Source organism: Cryptomeria japonica, chromosome 1, assembly GCF_030272615.1.
Source record: "Cryptomeria japonica chromosome 1, Sugi_1.0, whole genome shotgun sequence".
NCBI lineage: Eukaryota > Viridiplantae > Streptophyta > Pinopsida > Cupressales > Cupressaceae > Cryptomeria > Cryptomeria japonica.
In genome coordinates, this window is record NC_081405.1 from 540,198,862 (window position 1) to 540,219,626 (window position 20,765).

General features: G+C 35.6%; 1 protein-coding gene across 1 annotated transcript; it reads right to left on the minus strand.

Annotated features, from left to right (window-relative positions):
• Positions 1–774: 774 nt before the first annotated feature.
• On the minus strand, positions 775–17,215 carry LOC131044924 (KH domain-containing protein At5g56140). The gene is made up of 7 exons (XM_057978404.2): positions 16,930–17,215; positions 14,278–14,363; positions 3,519–3,661; positions 2,009–2,128; positions 1,780–1,896; positions 1,536–1,679; positions 775–1,403 (listed from the first exon to the last, which is right to left on the minus strand). The coding sequence occupies exons 1-7, from the start codon at positions 17,025–17,027 to the stop codon at positions 1,251–1,253; spliced, it is 861 nt and encodes a 286-aa protein (XP_057834387.1). The 5' UTR covers positions 17,028–17,215; the 3' UTR covers positions 775–1,250.
• Positions 17,216–20,765: the final 3,550 nt, after the last annotated feature.

Sequence of the window (20,765 nt, forward strand, 5' to 3'; positions counted from 1 at the left end):
TGAATCGATAGAATCGGCAAGATCATCCAGAGTCTACATGATCACTTAAAACTCAAGTGTTAAAAGACATCACTGAAACTAACAGAAAGATTGGAACCAAACAAACTACTTCAAAGGCACCAAACCATTCTTTCTAGTCGCATCGTTGAAATTGTCTATTTCGAATGAATGTTTGTTTGCTTCGAGTGACACAGGTTAACATTCAAAATAATCGCCCACTTGCCCAATCTGAATCTAATCAGTAGCAAGCAAATCCATTAAAAAAGAAACCAGCAAATGATGCATATCAAAAAATAAAAACCTTCGCCGTATGTGCATGCTGGCACCCTCTTGCTAAATGGTACCAAAATGAAAAGAGCATGTTGAAAAAAAGTCATCAACAAATTAAGAAGACTGGTCTCACACTTTATCAATGGAAGCACCCCCTGTCAAAAAATATCCTTTCATACAACAATTTAATTACTTACACTCCATTGAATACTAACAAATGCGTCACTGCTTGCTTCACTACGACTTAAATCAAAATACAAGATACTTAGGTAATTCACATAAAACAACAAAGCAAGTATAGATAAAAACCTGCTTGATACAAACTTGATTACACTGGATTTCTTGATTCAAATTTTGTGCAATTATCATATTCAACTGTAATAGTTTCCCAAAAAGGGAGTTTTATCACTAATCCTCTAAAAAAAATTGAACTGTAGTTTTCCGAAATATACTAAGTCATTTAAGTATAGAACGTTGATATTGCAGAAGAATGTAACACATCTGTAATCAGAATGCATAGCATTAATTATAGTATTAGAAGTTCACCATCTGCTTTGTGTAAAATTGTGATCCCAACGTTTTGTACATTCAACGATTGCAGCTGTCCGGCAGCCATCACAAAAAATTGTTGCACTCTTGCCTTTATGATGTAATAATACAAGAGTAATAAATATTACACATTTGCTTTATATGAGGAAAAAGCAAAACCCACACCTCAAAAAGCAGTCCTAAAACCCCCCCTCAACCTAGCAGGCGCTACCAGCAGAATACATGTTTGTATCACGTACACATTAACACTACCAGGATACTCACTACACTACACTACACTACACTATACTACCGAGCCACTTGCACTATTGTGCCACTTTCATGAGAACTAACACCAAAATAATGGAGTTCTTCTGACAACTCAAAGTTATGAAAAAATAAGCACAGCATAAACCAATGAGTTTGACCACAGCATAAGCCACTGAGTTTGACTACCCCCTTGTTTTAGCCCTTTTCATTGCCATATTGTTACTGTTGAAAGGAGACACGGAACCAGCCATTGAGGAACCGTCCTCTCTCAATGTCCCATTCAAAATGGCCAGCTCCCTTAATTGCTGCTTCTTAAAATAATCTTGTGACTCATCCTGCACATTATAAAAAGATTACAAGGCACGCTGATAAATTGCAAATCTACCATAGAAAATTCTATGAAAACAGATCTACTAGATGAAATTGAAAGCGCAATGCAAAAACTTCTATGCCACAAAAATACATACTACAGGCTTCAGCAATTCCTCCAGTATCTCTCGTGCTTGAATCAAGCGAGAATCTATGATATGTGCAGGCAACTCTGCCTCTACAAGAATATGCAGCTGCTCATTGAGATGTTCATACCCTGGTTTGTCCCTCATCATCTCCTCCTGAGATAATCAGATGCAAATGCAGTCAGAAGCACAATCCATGAGCATTCATGCACTACATAAAAAAAAAAATTATGATAATTTAGGATATTGATATTACTCTTGCAGGATCTTTGATCGAGCCACGCCCTCTGATTAGAACTCTACAATCAGTACTATGTTCAACTCTCTTCAATGAGTTGCCTCTAGGCCCAAGTAGACGTCCCACAAAGTTAAACTGCAATGCAGCATACAGACAGTCATTCAGATCAGATGGAGAAAGTATCACATGAAAATTTCAAACACATTGTATGGCCAATTTAGATTATTTCAAGGAAGCGGCATTTTACATTAGGATATTTGTCAGCTGGAACATCAACTCTCATGGTTTTCTTCACAATAAGTCCAGTAGACCCTCCACCTGTTGATCCATGCCATGCATGAGGAGAAGGCTGTAGCATGCTCATCCTCTGCATGAAAGGGAAACTTAATCAGTACAGAAGTGATAAAAATTGCATTCTGACCACAGAACCAAACTTTTGCATACCAGTTTCTACTTCAAGCAAAAGACAACCATATATCAGCAGAAAAAACTGTGACAAAACAAACACACTATTACCTAATCATAAAGTTCCAGACTGACCTGACAAGATACAGTGAACTATATCAAAGTAGATTTTATGGGAACCATAAACTGTATGAAAATAGAGTTTAACAATTACATTGTTTAAGTGGACTGCATGCAAAAGACATAACAACTTGATTGTAGAAAAGGCTGCATGAGAATTTAACTGATATAGTTGACTGAGATGTGCAGGCATTTATGCCACGTCTCTGATCCACACATCTACATTCAAACAAAATCATTGCTAGGCAAAACAAAATATCAATCCTTGAAAGGATATTATTTACAAAATGTTACTGAGCAAATACAAAATACTAGCAGGACAGGATATACTTTCCAGTGTCTAAGCAATACCAAGAGACTAGCAACTGTCAGTTCCCAGTATGTAAAAGTCTGTCATGTAGCACATTCATTAGACATGAGAACTGCACAGTCAAGTCCATGCAATTCGAGTTGCTTTTGGCAACAAATTTAACAGTTTGGAAGTTAACCCAATGCCAAATATGCTAGATTATAATTAGAGCACCATGAAAACATTAACCGCAAGTATCACAGGATAACATTGCCTCACTTGTGAAGGATAGACAAATTAGTCTAAAACTTTTATATTTCTATTTTCAGGTCTGTATAAAAAATGAGACGACATCTAACAACCAAGGAATTAAAACTGTCTGCTCCCAGTATGCAAAAGTCTGTCATGGAGAACAACAATTAGACATGAGAAACTGCAGTAAAGTCCACCCAATGCTAGTTGCAATAAGCAACAGATTTAAAAGCTTGGAAGTTAACTCATAACTGAAAATGCTAGGTTGCATCTTAAGCACCATGAGAACAGTAACTGCAAGCACCACAGCATCACATTACCTATACTTGAAAGGACACAATTTAGCCCACAAACCATCACATTACCTATACTTGAAAGGACACAATTTAGCCCACAAACCAATATACTTCAAGATTGTTGAAATGAGAAGACAACTATCAACTTTGGACCATGGAGTTATAGCTCGAGTACTCTCTACTAAGGCAGTAAATGGGAGTTCAAAACAGAAAAACTAAAAATACATATTTTAGAAGAACAAAATCTTTTTGTTAGAATACTTTTGCAATACAATAGTCGTACTCCTATCAGTCATTCCAAATTTATGAGATAGACACAATTAAGTCAGCATTAGTGTTCCAGATCAAGCAAGTCACAAATTAAAAAAAATTATGTTAATGGTTAGTATCCGTACTTCTGATTGGTAAGCAGTCCATCCACTCATGTCCAATCCTCCATTTGTAAGTAGTCCTCCATGAGTCAAAGGGCTACCATGCTCAGGCCCATTGTGATCTAAAAACGATGAATTCCCCAACAACGTAGTTACACGCGCTATTTCTGTTTCACAATCCATCTTCAAAAATAAGAATGTGTACCTGTTAAATCAGATGCTGGAGCATTCACTAAGAAATTTGTTAGTCTAAAATGGATAACAGATTGGATATCCATGCCAAGAGGACATGAGCTTTGACGTATATAAATCAAGGTAATGTTATGGTCCAAGCACTGTAGTGCTTTACAAGTTTACACAACGGAAGTCCCCAAGTAGATTACTTTAGAATCCTCCTCATTACAAAGGTATTTGATATGTATAACCAGCTACAGAAATTGCAAACAAAGGTTTAAACTTTAAACATATAAGAAGACAATAACAATTGACCCTAAAATACAAATGTCGTATGCTGAATTAATGTCCAGTTATCGTTCTTGAATAATATGGACAACCAAAGCAAAATTGTTCTCACAAGAGTCAAATGGTTAAAGATTAGTGATATGCAGACCACAGATGAATAGAATCACAATCCAGAGGGTACAAAGCATCCCCTGCATTGTATAGGTCAGATCACTTGGACTAATGAACCATGTGCTAGCCATAGCAGAAAAAAAAAACTTTTAGTAAAGCCTCCATATACGCATGTTAACTCTCTATCAGACAGAACAGACATGGGTTTTCAATTACAATTCTTCAGCACATACCAGACAATAGTTGCATATCTTTGAAACACTATCCAAGTTTCAAATTCATTGGTTGTTGTATCAGATGACCTCTAAATGCATTCTTGATTCAAAACTACTAGCTACTCATTATGTCATTCCATCTTGCAAGTTTATATTTGTTGAATCACCACCTATCCAATGGGAAGTATCATATATTCCATAATCATTAGTGCACAGCAATTTTAGTTAGTGTTTGATTCTCAAGGCTTTTCTTATCACAGGTTATTACTCATCTCCTGAGTGAATCTCCACCAATAATTTTTTGATCCTAACAAAGACTATATATTATACAGATAACCAATGTCATACGAACAATACATATCTACATGTCATCAGATCTCTAATAATCTTAACGACAATCCATAAACTCATACTGATACCCAATCCAAATTTAGCCAAGAAAGCCATATCTGAGCTTAAACAACTATTCAATTTCTAATCCATAATTCCAAGGTAATGGAAGAAGTCCCTAAATAGCCAAGATAGTAGCAAACCTAAACACAGACATGAAGTGAAACACTGAAAATATCTTATGATCTTTTCAAAGTAACAAAACAGAACATAATAGTGAGATGCATTTAAAAATTTAGATGAAAACTTCTAAATATATAATATGATGTCAGTTTATTCCAATCATGATTAGTGAACAAAAAAATATGTTTCCAACAAGGAAGTACTGCCTTATTTTAGAAAATCTATAAATGACATAAAAGTGGCTTGGCTTTTCTGTATGATTGTTCTTAGAGCACAAAGCTTAAACATTATAAAAATTTGTCATATTTCCCTAAATATTAAAAAATAATCCCTAAAGATTAAATTATTTATAAAGATGATCAAAACCATATTGACACACTGCAGAAACATCATTAGGGCATATTGAAAAGAGCATGATATTTTAGGTCTGTCAAAACTGTTCAAATCAGATTGAAAGAAACATCCAACATTTATCCATATCCGAAAATGTTTGATTTATATTAATGTCTAATAAGCCTTCAAATTGCATCAGTCTAATTTCAGTATAAAATTATTTATTCGATTGCCCATTGTCATACCTCACCCACAACCTATATTCTCTATATGGGAATCATCACCAAGTCAAAGCAGCAATTCACATTACAACCAGTGTGCAGAAAAAAATTGCAAATCAAATACTTCAAAGAAACTTTTCAGTTTTCTGCATTGTAGAGCAAGTTTCTAATTATTAACTGCGATTAGAGATAGTAGTCTTTATCTTGTATCATTAGAAAATAAAAATGGAATGGAGCAGCATGAGACATCAACCTCTCAAACCTAATGGCTCCAACTGAAAAGAAAGAAAGAAATCCCATTCTTTCACATGAGTAGACCAACACCAGGGCTTGAAGCAAATAAACAATTGGTTTTTAAGTGACGAGCTTTTCTACATGTATATGCTTCAATTTTTGTAACTTGCGGTTCACTGGCGAACAGAGTGAAAAAAATCTATATTTGCCACAAACAAAAAATATAATTCACAGATACTTTAGGGAGAGGAAGTCCTTTTTCAGTCATCAGCATCATGACCTCATTTTCTTTGGTTGGGAAAGCCAAACAGAACCTGCACAACAGAGGTAACAAGAGTTTTGAGGGTGATGAACAACACTTAGACTTTTTATTCTTCAGTGAGAGCCCTGTTACTTCAGTTGGCTACTTTTGGATTTATCAAGCAAGAATAAAATAAGATAAGCAAAACCAAGAATTCTTGGCCATGAGGATAATGTCCAAGAGCTTTCACCTAATATTTGAGGAATATCATGAGATTAGATGGCATATCTCCAGGTACATTGTTTAATATTCAAGTAAGTGAAACTAACTAAGTCCATTGTATGTTGAAATGTTGTGATCTAAGGTGCTAACGAAGCTCCCACTTGTGGTCTGGACCATTTATCTTAAACAGGTGCAGCACCCTCCCAGTAAAAGAAAAGCTTCTACTTAAGAGATTGGAACCAGCACCACAATTATTCACTCTAGATGTGTGAACACATACAGACAATAGAATATTAAATCAACTTGAATATGACATCATCTGTGGATCCATATTGATCCTATCAGCCAAGAGCAGAACATCCAGTGATGTCAAAATTTATTTTCAATTCAATAGAATCTGTGGGACTTCCAATGTCATGGGCCTCTTCCAATGTCATGCAAGGCATAACAAGCAATGCACAAGCATTGGGGGCAACAAGTGTCACCATAGAAGGCAGGTTATATGATGTCTTTACAACCACATGTGATTCATAGTTTAACCTCTTGTTATCAAAGCAACTCTACTACTAAATTGAGGAACTCCTGTGAAAACCCAGCTCATTTACCAACAACATTCAAAACTCTAATCTTAAAGATGCAGAAACAAAGTCTACGGCCGATAGATGTTTTTTATGGAATGTGATCTGAGTACCTCATTGTTTGATGAAGAGGTTGTTGAGAGTGTAATTGCAATTGCACATGCTATGCAATTATTTCAATTTGTATTATGTCTATGAAAAGTACATAGGATTTAAAAAACAGCTTTTAAAGAAAGTACACTAAGATGTAAGTAATACATCATATGTAATAAAAGAAAATGCTTGTATAACTATATATTATGTAATACATCATATGTAATAAAAGCAAATGCTTGTATAACTATATATTATTTTTTACTAAAATACAAAGGTTCACAAGACTGTCTTATCATTCAGTAAAATAAAAATAACTCTTCTGACCTCAACTCATCAACGAATAAAATATAAGAAAAAAATCATCCCTAATTTTTTTCATATGTAGAATTTGTGCCTAAGTTATTAACGATCCTTTACAACCTAATACACGGTAGGGGATTTGTGTCTTAATGTGTGGGTGTGCATGTTATGTATGGATCTCTGTAGCATTGTCCTTATGATGAGAGTTGACAAACAGAGGCTCCAAATTTGGTGACACATATCAACACTCTGGATTACAGGCTAAGAAGGAATGTCCAACATAAAAGCATTTTCTCCAAGCAAGTTTAAAATGTTACAAGTCAGGCGCCAAGTAATTTTGATCTTTTAACATGTTTATTTAGACATACAAATTAGCCAGTTCTAAAATGTGAGACCTTGCTTAATCATTGAGCACTTATTATTTGGATGAGTCTTCAACAATGCATCATAAACCTGTACATGGAATTTGGCAAAGTTGGTCATAGCTTGTGTGTCTTATTCGATGCGATCAAAATGTTGTAAGAAGAGCTTCCAAAATCTCATTGGTAGCATGGGGTTGAAATTTGAAAACAAACCCATAGGAAATCTCAGATGAAGGAGATCATGTAGAAACGTAAATGAAACCCATGGAAACAACAAATGAAGCCTTGTGTAGAAACATGGATAGATCTCTTATAGCTATGCCGCAGCACACGAAGATAGGTACACCATTGCTTATTCGATTTGTCAAGACTCCATTTAAATGTAATGAGTATAAAACAAGGAGAGGTTGAATATCTCTTTTGACTATTGATTGTGGTTAACAGTAAAAGCAACTAAAAGATTCCACTACATTTTCCCAATGGGACTCTAAAGCGTCTGTGAAGAATAAACTAAGAAATAATCACACTTCCTAACTGTAGTTGATGATTCGCTCAAAAAAGCCGTTGGTAAAAACTAAGATTTCAATTAAAAATTAAGAATGACTCAAGTGAAAATACTCTAATAATAGTTCCAACATGATTCCTTTAAAGGCAAAAAAAATTGTTGATTGCTGCAAAACCTTATATACACCAAAAAGACTAACCAAATGATAAGTATGCCTCTAATAAATGTAAGGCAATCTGAGCCCTCTTGAAGTCAGAGATCATATAAATGGAAGTAAAATCAAGAAAAAGAAGTCAACCAGAAGTGTGGATTTGAAGAAAATACGACTCCAAATATATTATGCACCAAAGAGCTGATCTTGAGAATATGACACATTGAAAGATTTATTCTATATATCTTAGTAATTTCAATGTCATTGTTGATAATAAGATAGAAATGCTGGAAAAAAATGCTCATTTAAAATGTCTTTGTTCACAAAACCTTGTTTGTGAATTCAAGACTGAAGGAATGAAGGATTTTTTTCTTGCCAAGGATATTATGCCTCCACTGCTGGAGTACTTGAACCAACATATTAAATCCTTCATCATACATTATGTGGTTTTATTTTGCAGCCTTTTGCTGTGTAAAGTGTTATTAAGTGGCCTGCAAAATCGTGCTCTAATCATTTAAGAACAGTGCCTATGGCCTTATTGGATGCAATAGTCTCTCTGAAGGCTGATTGAAACCCGGCACTAAAATAAAAGGCACTGTTGAGCAGCAATCAGCATATATAAAGTAGATAGAACATAATTATTACATATGTAAAAACAGCCGGACAGTTTCAACATTAAATTATGTACAGCCTCAGCGAGTCTAATGTTGAAAGCCTGCATACCTCGTAGAAAAGGTACAGATTTAAATAGGGGGGTGAGTATGGTATGTAGCCAATGTGAACAATATATACAGCTGGAAACCTTGTGCCTTCCACAAGGAAGCCGGTTTCTAAGATACAAAATAGGAACCTAATTGTTGGTGACCTAAAAAGCCAACATTTGCATCATGAAAAGAGATTCTGATTGTATTGTTGTTGAGGTAGTCTACCAATGTAAGAAATGTCATGTACCAAGGAAACATTTCAGGTTTCTAGTGTTGGATGTAAATGGCCAATCCTTACCATTTACCTTTGAGAATCTTGTACATTGCAATTTATGACAAAACCCAATATACTGAACGAATATTTTTCCCAAAGATGACTTCATTTTAGCCATGCTTTTATGTTGCACCAAAAGGTCTAAAGCAATCCATACATTCAGACCATGGTACATGGTATTCCCATGGTAACACAATAGATAAATATGTCATCTAAGCATACCAAGGATGTTCACAGATACATAAGAATTGATTACTCTCATTGATACTGTTTAAACATTAGCAACACCAAAATGCAAGAACAGCTACCCATAACACTTCTTTTTGGTTTACCAAACTTCTGAAAGTTTGAAGCCCATGCATACCCAATTACATACAACATTTGACCCCACTTTTGTTTAGAAAACATCAAAAGGTTCTGTGTATCTAAATGTTATCTTGTTTGATGCTTTATGAGAAGTACAAACTGTTCATTCATTTTGTTTTCTCCTAGGCACAGTTAGAAATGGGAGAAAGGAAGAGGTGCTAGGAAATTCCCAACACGAATAAATATTTGCAACTGTTCTATATACAAGAAAACCATGTAGTAAAGAACATAGAATCAAATTAATTTTGTATTTTGAATGGTTTAAGTGGAGGAAAAATATGATGTTTTCCAAAAACATCTGCATTTGCATTAACAATACTTGGAGGAAGAAACTTGACAACGTTATCTTCTTCCTCAGAAGACACTACTAGTACACTTGCTTCAGTCATAGCAGTATTACACTCAAAAAACTCAACATCAATCCCAAGTAATCGAATCTGCCACTTTTTCACAATTTCTTTTTAAATAATTCTGATTTTTTCAATAAATAACTCTCATTGGCTCATTTATGCTTGCAGCAAAATATTGAGCACAGATAATTTAGGGTTTGAACATTTTAAATTTTCTTTCAAGTTTTGCTTTAAATAGACTTTATTTACAGAGTTTAATTTTAAACTCTATTGAAGGTTTTTCTTCTTTTTTTTATAACATAAAGTTGGTTTAATTTGAATACACAGGATTGCCCTTAGATAATAGACTATACTCCATGATGGCATGACCAACCATTTTTATGCAGTCACTTCTAATTTCTACACCAACCCTCTTCTTCCTCTCAGCCTTGTCCACTTTTTAGTGATTTGGTATTTGCTAATGTATTAGGTTTATTTTATCTCTACACGCTATATTTGATGTGAAATTAAAATCACTCTTTTTTCGACTATCACACAATTTTTAGTTTCCCAATTTTTTTTGCTATTTTTTCCCTGGGAGTGGGAATTAAACTACAAAGAGATCTAAGCTTAACTACCTTTTCAATTCTTGGAATTTTCAGTTTGAAGCTACTATTTTTTGTGCTCTTTCAGAAGTGTCTACTAGAAATTAGCTATTTTTTCCCTGGGAGTAGGAAGTAAACTACAAAGAGATCTGAGCTTAACTACCTTTTCAATTCTCGGAATTTTCAGTTTGAAGATATATTACCAGAAACAATAAACATGAAACATGGCAGCAACTGCAGCACAATGAGGAACAGAATTTGAACACTACATTACTGGATTACCTAGAAGATACAATATTTCCGGGTAAAAGTCATAACAGAAATGGGTACATATCTAAACCACCTCTGGAATTGGAGGAATTCAAATTTGAGTTATCAGGATCATGTAGAAACAGTACAGGGCATAGCCAGGTGATTCCAATATTGGCATGGTGATTCCAAGTTCCAACCCAATTCTGGAACAATTCCAAAATACCGGAAATTTTTTAAGGTATGTTTTTTTCTTTTTCTTTTTGGTTGTCAAAAAGCCTAGACAACCATCATCAACACTAAATGACCAGCATAACATTTTGCATTTTTTGTGTTAAGTCTTGCGGCAACAAGTAAAACCAAAAAAGGCATTCTGTGAGAGTTACGTGAAGAAAAAATCAAAAAAGGCACTTCATGTGTTGGAATCACAGCAACAGCAGACAAAAAGAGCAGAAACAAACAGGGAAAGCCCAAAGAAGCTACAAAATGTTAAAATTCCCATTGAATAATCACAAAATCCTAGAAAGGACTCAAAGGCGAGAGCTGGTGATGCCACTAGTGGCACTACCAGCACCGGTGGTGGGCAGAGATTTACACTTCAGCTCCCTTGGACAGCCATGATGCAACAGCAAAGCAACAAGAAAAATTGCAACCAGGCAGTATGAGCATAAGGAGATCAGCTAATAACAAAATTAACAAAGGATACTAGGTGCTCTAACACAGCCATCCATAAATGAAAATTATATTCTATAGTTTTGTTAAGTCAATGTTTTGTAAGTAACTACTAACTGCTAGCTGCATTGTTTTTTCTTCCAAGTTTTTATTTCTTTTTGGAGTATACAGACCACCGGAGTAGCAAAACCATTTTTTTGAGTGGGATCATTATCACCTACTATCATCCTTTATATTCTGGTTTATTTTTCCATAAGTTGTTGGATGTGGCTGCAATTACTAGGGAAAACCACCTTTGTTTGTCATTATTTGTTGCATTCTCTTTTATTTAAAGTTCCCCTAATTAGGGTCACGAGACTCCCCAAGTGTGTTTGTTCTCTTATTTTCTCTTCTATTTTTTTCTCTCTAAATGGAGTTAATTTGTGTTTTTTAATAATTTATTTCTTCAACTTACTCCACATGCTTCATAAGGATTCAACGGCTTAATCAAATTTAGCAACTGATTAGAATGGACTTAAGATACAAAACATTTTTGTACAGTAATAAGTTTATTAACAACAAGCTTTTAGTTGCATTATACTCGGCATGTTTTTAGCATATGCATGATATGTAATATTCTGAGCTTAATTCTTAATTTTGAGCTGCAAATATATGTTTATATTTTTTATATTTTCTTTTGTGGACATGCCCAACCCCAACAAAAACTGTCAACATGGTGTACCATACCCACAAACCTGTTGACATACCCAAGTCAGCAACTTAGACCCTATATTATCTAAATTCAAACAGTAAAAGAAAGTGTGAAACAAATAAAGTGAAGGGCCATAAATATGCTATGAAATTGACGGGACTGGAAATCTTGTAAAACTAAATCTGCTTTTCTCCTCAGAAACAAGCAATATCTAGCTAGCTTATCTAAATGCGGGTTACCTGATTAAGATATACTAAAGTTCTGACAGCAACTGTGTAAGTTGCATTTACACATTATTTTCTCCTGCACGTGCTTCACAAACAGAACTTATAATAGCATGTTCATGGCATCAGAATTTCTTGTACAGTATGTAAGTTTTAGCTCAGCTGATTTCCTGAAAGCATAAAAATTTACCTCCACCTTCCACAACACAACTTGCTTCTGCTCTCTTGGTTGCGCTAAGAGAAAAATTTACCCCATTTAATCTGTTTATCATTAATTATTTGCTTCTTTATTTCAGTAAGTTTTGGATGTCCATCTTTTCCATCACTTACTTCTCTTCTTTTCCTTGTCTGAAAAGCTTAGCTTCTTTATGCCAATATGTTTTGCACCTCCATGTTTTCAAGAATAAAATCATTCTGCATATGGAACTATCCAAGAACCCAGAGAATCTGCCAAATATTTCAACTAAGCTACCTGTGCTATCAGAATAAAAAATGCCAAATTTTGAAAGCATATTTGCCAGAAAATTTTATTGCAAGAACATAAACCATGTGGCCATCACTTACCCAAAATTCGTGGTAACTAGATTTACATATAATATGGGTGTGTCCTTATTTATTGACTTGCCCTGATTTGCTTGACATTCCAATCCATGTACTAGTGCCAGTACGCTTGCATATTCTAGTTAAAATGCTTTTAAGTTGCAATAATATACTTCCGAAGAGATACTTGATACTTTTGTAACACATCACACTGACTTTTTAAGGCAATTTAAAAAACTCTTTCGGATTTACTTGGTTGGTCATCTCTTGATTAAATACCAGAACAAGAGGAAAGGTGTGTCCTGGCACCAATCCTTAAGGGATATTGATCAATGCAGAACTTTTCATGTTAGGAAGGAATTTCCATTTAATACTCATATCCCATTAATACGACTGTGACAATTCAACAGTTGAAACCATACAAAAATGTTCAGACTAGCATCCTCAAAAGTAAGAAGATTCCAAGAGCAAACAGCTTCAATGATGCCCTGCACAAATTATGTTTGTGCTAAATCTAAGAAACCAGAAATTAATTGAGGCACAGCCTCCCTATCATATATAGTGTACATCTTAGAGACTTTGACACCTCCACTGACATCATTCCAAAAAATGCAGGAGCCTTGTTAGTCGTGCTCTAGATTTGTACAAGATGCAGTCAAATTTTTCAGAAGAAAAAATTAGTACTACCACAACTATCTTATTCCAGTGCATGTCAACCAATAAGTAATGTTGCCCTGATTAACAATCATGTCTTCTTGCCAAAGTCTGCACTCCACATGCTTCATTATGAAATACCCAAATCCTTTGTGCCAGATGACTGCAGTTAACTGTCATTTCAAAAGAATGGTTTGTGACTTTGAAGCTTTCCCAGAAGAACATTGTGCGGCCAAAGGAACAATGAAATAGATTAAAGCCTCTTGCAAAAGACAATCTACAAACCATCTCCCTCGTGCAGAGTCAAGCATCCAAGACTTCGCTATTTACTGACCAAGATGTCCCATGTTAATAAGTCGGTAGTCATTGACAGCTATAGAATGAACCATTAAACTGACACTTTGGGAGCCTTGATCTAGATAGCGATATCTTAATGTTGTGTGGCATACTTTTCAAAAATTGACGATAAATGACAGTCATAATCAAGATCTGTAGAAATTTAATTTCAATTCCTTTCACACTATTACAGAAGACAAATAAAACATGCAATACCCTTAAAATCTAATACATGAAAAAAAATCATAGCATGAATCTTCAATCAAATCCAGGTTGTAAACATAACAATTATAACATCCAAATACCTTACTCAATACTTGATCTGCAATTCACCTTTCCTAATATTGTCAGAACCTGACCTGAGCTAGTCTGAATCACAATTTTTCATCATGCAAATATAATCTTCACAAAAGACTCCAAAAGTACCACAGTATCAGTATGTTAATACAGAGCAGCAATGCACCCCAATATCCAGTATAGTAACATTTTTTTTCAAATGTGCCAGAAAAACTAGTTTGTCACAAAAGTGGTCACATTGTGTCTTATATTGGCATGCTTTTCACAATACAGAAGTTAAACACAAATAGCAACTTACCCTGTCCCAAAAGTCGATAGCACATTGGCAAGACTTGCACAAAGGGACCAAGTTTTTGCCGTTCAGCTAGCAACTCAGTGAGATACCTGCTTAAAAAATCAAACACCATGTACATTATTATATAAGTTCAACCAGTTACCTATCCTTGGAAGCAAACTTTAATTTGGAAATCAGAGTTGTAGGTGTGCAAGGTAATTTCCAAACAAACTGGAAGCCATGAGGCACTTGTTTTAATGCTTATGAATCCACTAAACTCGACAATGAAAGTCTTTGAACATATGAATGAAAATCTAAAATGGTGAATAGATCATTACAAGTGCAAAAATATCTTCCATCAACAAAATTAAAAATTAAAACAAATAGAATATTGCACTCCACAGATTCAGCTAGAGGGTAAATCACAGGCAAATACTTATTTCAGCATCTTGCTTTGTGAGTTGGTTTTTACAAAATGTGCTGCATCTTTACCCCTTGTGCACACAATAAAAAAAATTGCACTGCACAGTAGTTAGCCCCTTTATTAAAAAAAGCATCCTTTTGGCTAAGAACTAGCAGATGAGTAAAATCATTACACTCAAGATACCTCGTGCTGATCAGATGTTTTCACACAAATCCTCTTAAAATACACTGCAAAACTTCTACAATTCGTCTTAATACTGAAAGCTGGTTAAGCGGAACAAACAAAGCAAAAGTAGGCATTTCAAGAAGAACAGATGGCCATTTGATTCCATGAGATCTCTCCAGCAAACAGCTTGATTTCTGGATTGTCATAAGAAATCTTACAGGAAGAGTATAGTGCATCTTAGTGCAAATTTCACAGGTGGACTACTCATTAATTTCATCTAAAGACTCTTCACTCTAGAGTCTACGTATAACTGTCAGTTCTGGATGGAGAACTTTGAGTTATCTGTATCTTCTTTTAAGCATTAAAAACTATGAGACTGTATTGAAGTAGGATGATTTTTTTTGACATTCACTGGTCCAATATAGATTTGCAACAGGATGCAATGTAATGCAGGCAAATAATTACAATACCTGGTTACAGGGTAATCTCGCTTCTTAAAAAGGCAGACTGCAAAATATCCAATATTATATTTTTACCCACCTGCTCACCTCTAAATAATCAACGATGAGATATACCTACAGTTTGTTGCTATTATAGTACTACTTGGATTTAATGGCTAACCCCAACAATTTGCAATTTTGACTGCATTTACAATTTTCGTCATAAAGGTGCGTGCTTTTGTATCACTCGAGTGTTCTACGGCATCTGGCCAGATCACCATAAATAATATTCAAGCAGCCTTAATAAGATTTCTGGATTATCAAGTTCCTTACTAGTATTCTCCATCTTCGATTTGGAAAATAGGAAGTAGAATTAGTTCATTCCACTAGACGGAATAGATCGGATGGCTCATACGCAAAAGTTCCATTTAACAAACAAATGTCTGATCCGTCCTTCAAAAAATCAAATGCATAACAAACTCCAAAATACAATAATCATCAAGCAGCCTTAATAAAATTTCTGGATCATCAAGTGTTTTAATAGTGTTGATCACTTTCGATATAGATAATAAGAAGTAAAATTTGAATTCTATTCATTCCACTAGACCCTAGGCAAAGCAATAGATCACATGGATCGTACGCAAAAGTTCAATTTAACAAACAAATGTCTGGTCCGTCATTCAAAGTTCAATGCATAACAAACTCCAAAATACAATAGACAAAAAACCAGTTTTTGAATTAAGCTAGTTAATATACATTCGATTTACAGTAGCACAATAAATCATAAAAACTAAAACGGGCTTGTGAATCAAAAAGTGATTCCCACAGATTGGTCTCACGTAATAAATCGGAAAGGATAAAAAACGATTTACTTAAAGGAAAGCAAAAAGTGGAACCTCAACCTACTGCATATGTAATAAAAGATCTATAACATCCTCCAAAAAAAAGGAGCAAACTGTAAAGTTCTCGCAATTCAACTGGCGCAGGAGCTTGGCTAAAAATCCAGCAAAGTTCAATTCTTGATGTTAGCATTGAGCTAAAATATCATAAGGGGCATTCGAACCTAATAGATTACCCCCGACCTTGATTGCCAACCAAAGGAAGCAAAACAAAGAACGTCCAACAAATAAAGAAACAAATAATAAATTCAAAACCAGAGAACCGTAATACCTCACAAATACAAATTAGAATCCCATTTATCAAGAGCATTACATTTATTTCTCCGATAATTAAAATCAAACCCTTCGAGAGGGCAAGGCTTACAAAATCCAAAAATAAATTCAAACGACCCGCACCAAAAACAGAAAGCCTCGAAAAACAAATACTCACCAAATATTTTACCAGATAAAGAAAATAAAAAAGATACCCCTTAAACACAATGCATTAAGAAATCCAATAATTTTCCCGCCCTAAAAATTAGGGTTTATTAAAAATAAACGAAAACCATATCACAACATCAAAAAATCTGTAGGGTTTTGGATGATTTTCACAAAACCCTAGTGATAGATCCAATGCAACCCAAATCAAATGCCATTAAACCTCCCACTACTCAAACCTCCATGGATTTCAATTCAACAAGAAGCAGGAAACACAGTTCAAATTTACTTCGCATTTTTTTCAAAAAAATAAATAAAAATGGGTACTCACTTTTCATGTTCGGCAAGGGCCACAGAGGATGAGCGCATGCCAGCAAGCTGCGGGGAATGTGTTGCTGAAGGCGAGAAGTTCATGTATCTGGCCGACATTTCTTCTCCAATAGATTTAACACGATAACTGCTAAATCTGGCAGAACAATACTTCTGCTAAATTTGGGTATGTGATATTATTACTACTTGAAAGGATTCAAGCTCCAGAAAGCTATAAGATAAGCTTTCTGGTTTCCTCTTTTATTTTTTTTATTGGGAGACCCTAGACTATATACAAAGGGTTTTACAGGCTTAACTTGAAAAATAATATATGAGGGATTTCACAGGACTTATACCGGCTCGGAAGGTCGTTCTCGTCTAGTTACAGGCTGTCGGCGGTGAATTATTCAGGCGGAAGGCTTACGGGTGGCGACCGGCTGGTTAATCACCTGGCAAGGTTGGATGACCGGGAATAGGCCGTCGCATGTGGAAGACATGCCGGTAAGGGGGGGTGGTGGATTTCTTGGATTTATATTTGAGGTTTGGTGGGGTGTTCATGTAAAGGAAGGGAGCTGGCTATAACCTAGGTGCAATGAATGTTCGACATTAAAAAATCAAAAAAAATAAACAATAAGATATATAGATTTCAGTCCTTTTTTTTTTTTTTCTTTTTACTTCAATAATTTTATTTTTATTGGATTAAAAAAGATTACAATGAGTTTAAATCAAAACAACATAAATCAAAAATAGATTGGTTCAGATGAAGTACAATATAAGGAATAGCTCACAAGAGTATATCATAGCAACAACTCAAAAAGATTGAAAATCAATCTTTACAAAGTCACAAACCAATTCCAAGTCTCTAACAAAGTAAAATGTGTCAAATAAAAGACCAATCAAGTTGAGATAGAGTTGCCTAGGACAAGTTCCATGAAATAACTAGAAGCAACATCTAATCGTAGCATAAATGATCAGCTCCCCAACATAATCAATCATGTCCACTTGACGGGGATTGTCTTTCTCCATATACACACATGTTGTTGCCACCAAACCTAGAATGTGAATTCTATTTGGATACGAATTCCTACAATTATCTTGAAACTGCTTAATTTAAACTTGAATATTGTGTAGTATTTCAATACAATTTGAGTTTAACAGAGGAAAGTTATGTAGAATGTTTTGGATTAAAGCAAAAACAGGTTTTGAAGGGGCCCCGAAACCCTTTACAAAATGATTCTAAGAGGATTAGAATCAGATAGCATCTTCCAAAACAAAACGGGTTGCAAAGGATAGGCATAGAAATTGGCAACCAAAGAGACAGCAAAAGCCTAGTCGGGCACAAAAAGACAGCAGAAAGACTAAACCTAAACACAGAAAGAACTAGCAATAGAAAACAACCCAATTACATTAGGCTTTTTAGGGTCTCAGCGACCTCAACCTCTAGGGCATTTATGGTGTCAATAGTAGCCTGCATAGCGTTGTGATCCAAGTTCTGAAAGGCCACCTTCTTCTTCATGTTCCCTCTAGTCCTTTTGCAGGGTCCATCACCACTTTGAGTCGCCTCAGCTTCCTCACCAATAACAACAACAGCCTTATCCGGTTGGTCTAGACTTTTCGTCGTGGTATTCATAACCATTGCAAACTGTTTAACAATTTTATGATTGCTAACCATAATGGTCTTGAGGGTGTCCTGGATTTTTTTGTAGCCATCATCAACCCGGTTGATGCGTTCCTCCATATTTTTCTTAATTTGGTCAACCCCTTCCCCTGTTTTCTTGATATAGTCCATGGTTGAATTCTTCTCATCCTCAGTCCAATTCCCATCATTGTGCAGACCAAGAGACGAACCAACGGGGAGGGAATCCATTTTGCTACCTAGAGCTCTTTGGTTAATCCAGATCTCTTTGAGTTCATGAAATAACTACTTGAACAAACTGGAGGTGTCGATTGCATGATCATGAGCTAAACCCAACACATTTTCATAATCCTCCCTCTTATCATTTAGCTCATCACTTTTAGGATTAAGGCCGGCAATACCAGCCACACCATATTACCAATCTCCTTAAAGGAAAGAGGAGAAGTCGAGACATTAGGGTTACTAGGGTTCTTATCAACCTTCTCAGAAGAAGAGGGGGAGCCAATCTCAGTCGAAGTAGAGGAGGAGGACATGACAATTTTATTGTGACCAAATGATCCCTTCCTCAATTTAGGTTTAGAGATTGAAGGAGTTTCCACTTTAGCTTTTTTCAAGGGAGGTGTAGTCTCCTCAAACCTAGACCCAGAATCGTCATTCTCAGAGTCTCCCGCACTAGTCTCATCATTCTCAGAATAAATATGGACAAAATCCTTAGGGGGAGGAAGAGCATGAAAATATGCATCAATAAGAACTAGCAAGCCTTCATGCACAATGGGAAACTTAGCAGGGTTCTTACGGTGGTCACTGAAATTAGCCCTAAGGGCAGACATGAGGTAGAACAGGAAAGACATTTTCACTCCATGGCGAAAGTGATTCAAAATAACAAAATGGTGGCCATACACCCTAGTATACCAACCATCCAAAGTAATATAACTCATAATTACCTTGAGAAGCTTTTGCCATAAAGGTTTGATGACCGCAATATCATAGTAGCTAGTTGTCTTCTTGACAATTTTAGCTTGTTCCTCCTCCTCCTTAGGGAAACCCTGCACAACTTGCTCTGTGTACACCCTATCTCTATAATACTTCATGCCTTCCATAGATAATCCAGTAACTTGAGCAATAAGGGCTTCGTCTACTAGGACCCTCCGACCATGAAGAATAATTGAGCCATCCTTCCATTTTTAAGCAAAATACTTGGTAACATCTTTATTTCGCCCTTGAAGCCTCTCAATGTAATTAGTAAACCCACCTTTCTTCAGAATGCGCCAAAGCTTCTTTTCATTCTTAAGCTACACACAACTAGGCAGCTCAATTCTCTTTCTGGCACCACCCATTTTCTCAGGCTCTATGTAATTCTCTCTCCAGCGAATTTCCAGAGTTAAGGCAATACTCCAAAAAATGTATGAAATCACCCACAAAGCATGCAAAATAAAATCGCATCGATTATTATGTCCTCTCTGCCCACCTGTCTCAAAATGGAAGGTATTGGCAGTTCTAAAAACACGCAAAGTCATAATAGCACTAATAATCATTAACTTTACTCCCCTTACTTCGCTCATGGAGCAGATACATCGCAAGTTCAGAGTCCAACCTGTCACCATGGGTCTAGCAAAGCTAGGTCTTACATGCCACTCCCCTGTTGGCAAGGAAGTCAGCAATCACGTTGGCTTTTCTATAAATATGAGCGAACATACATTTATCAAAGGTTTTAATAATGTCTTTGGCTTTTTTCATCCAAATATCGACATTCCAAGTCGAAGTAGAATTTCCTTTAAGGTAGTTGTTAATGTTCTTAAAATCTCCCTCGACCCAAACAAGATTACAATTGTTTTGTTTTGCAAGTTTAAGACTATGATATGCCCCTATAGCTTCGGCAACATTATTAGTCTATTTACCAGGAGGGATAGCAATAGTAGAAATGAAGTTGCCATTGTGATCCCGTATTACTCCACCACAACCAGCTTGACTCGGGCTCCCTTTAGCTGCGCTATCAAAATTGATTTTGACCCAACCTTGGGGAGGAAAGTTCCAACTAATGTTGTCCTTGAGGTTGACCTTAGGGGTAACTATATGATGACCAAGATTCCAGCCCTTGACAACATTGACTTCATACTCCTTAAGGATGCCACTGTGAAAGAGAACATTTGGGCTAACAACCAAGAGGTTATCAGAGATGGCTCTAGAAATTTTCTTGAAAACAATATCAGAAGGGAGATGGG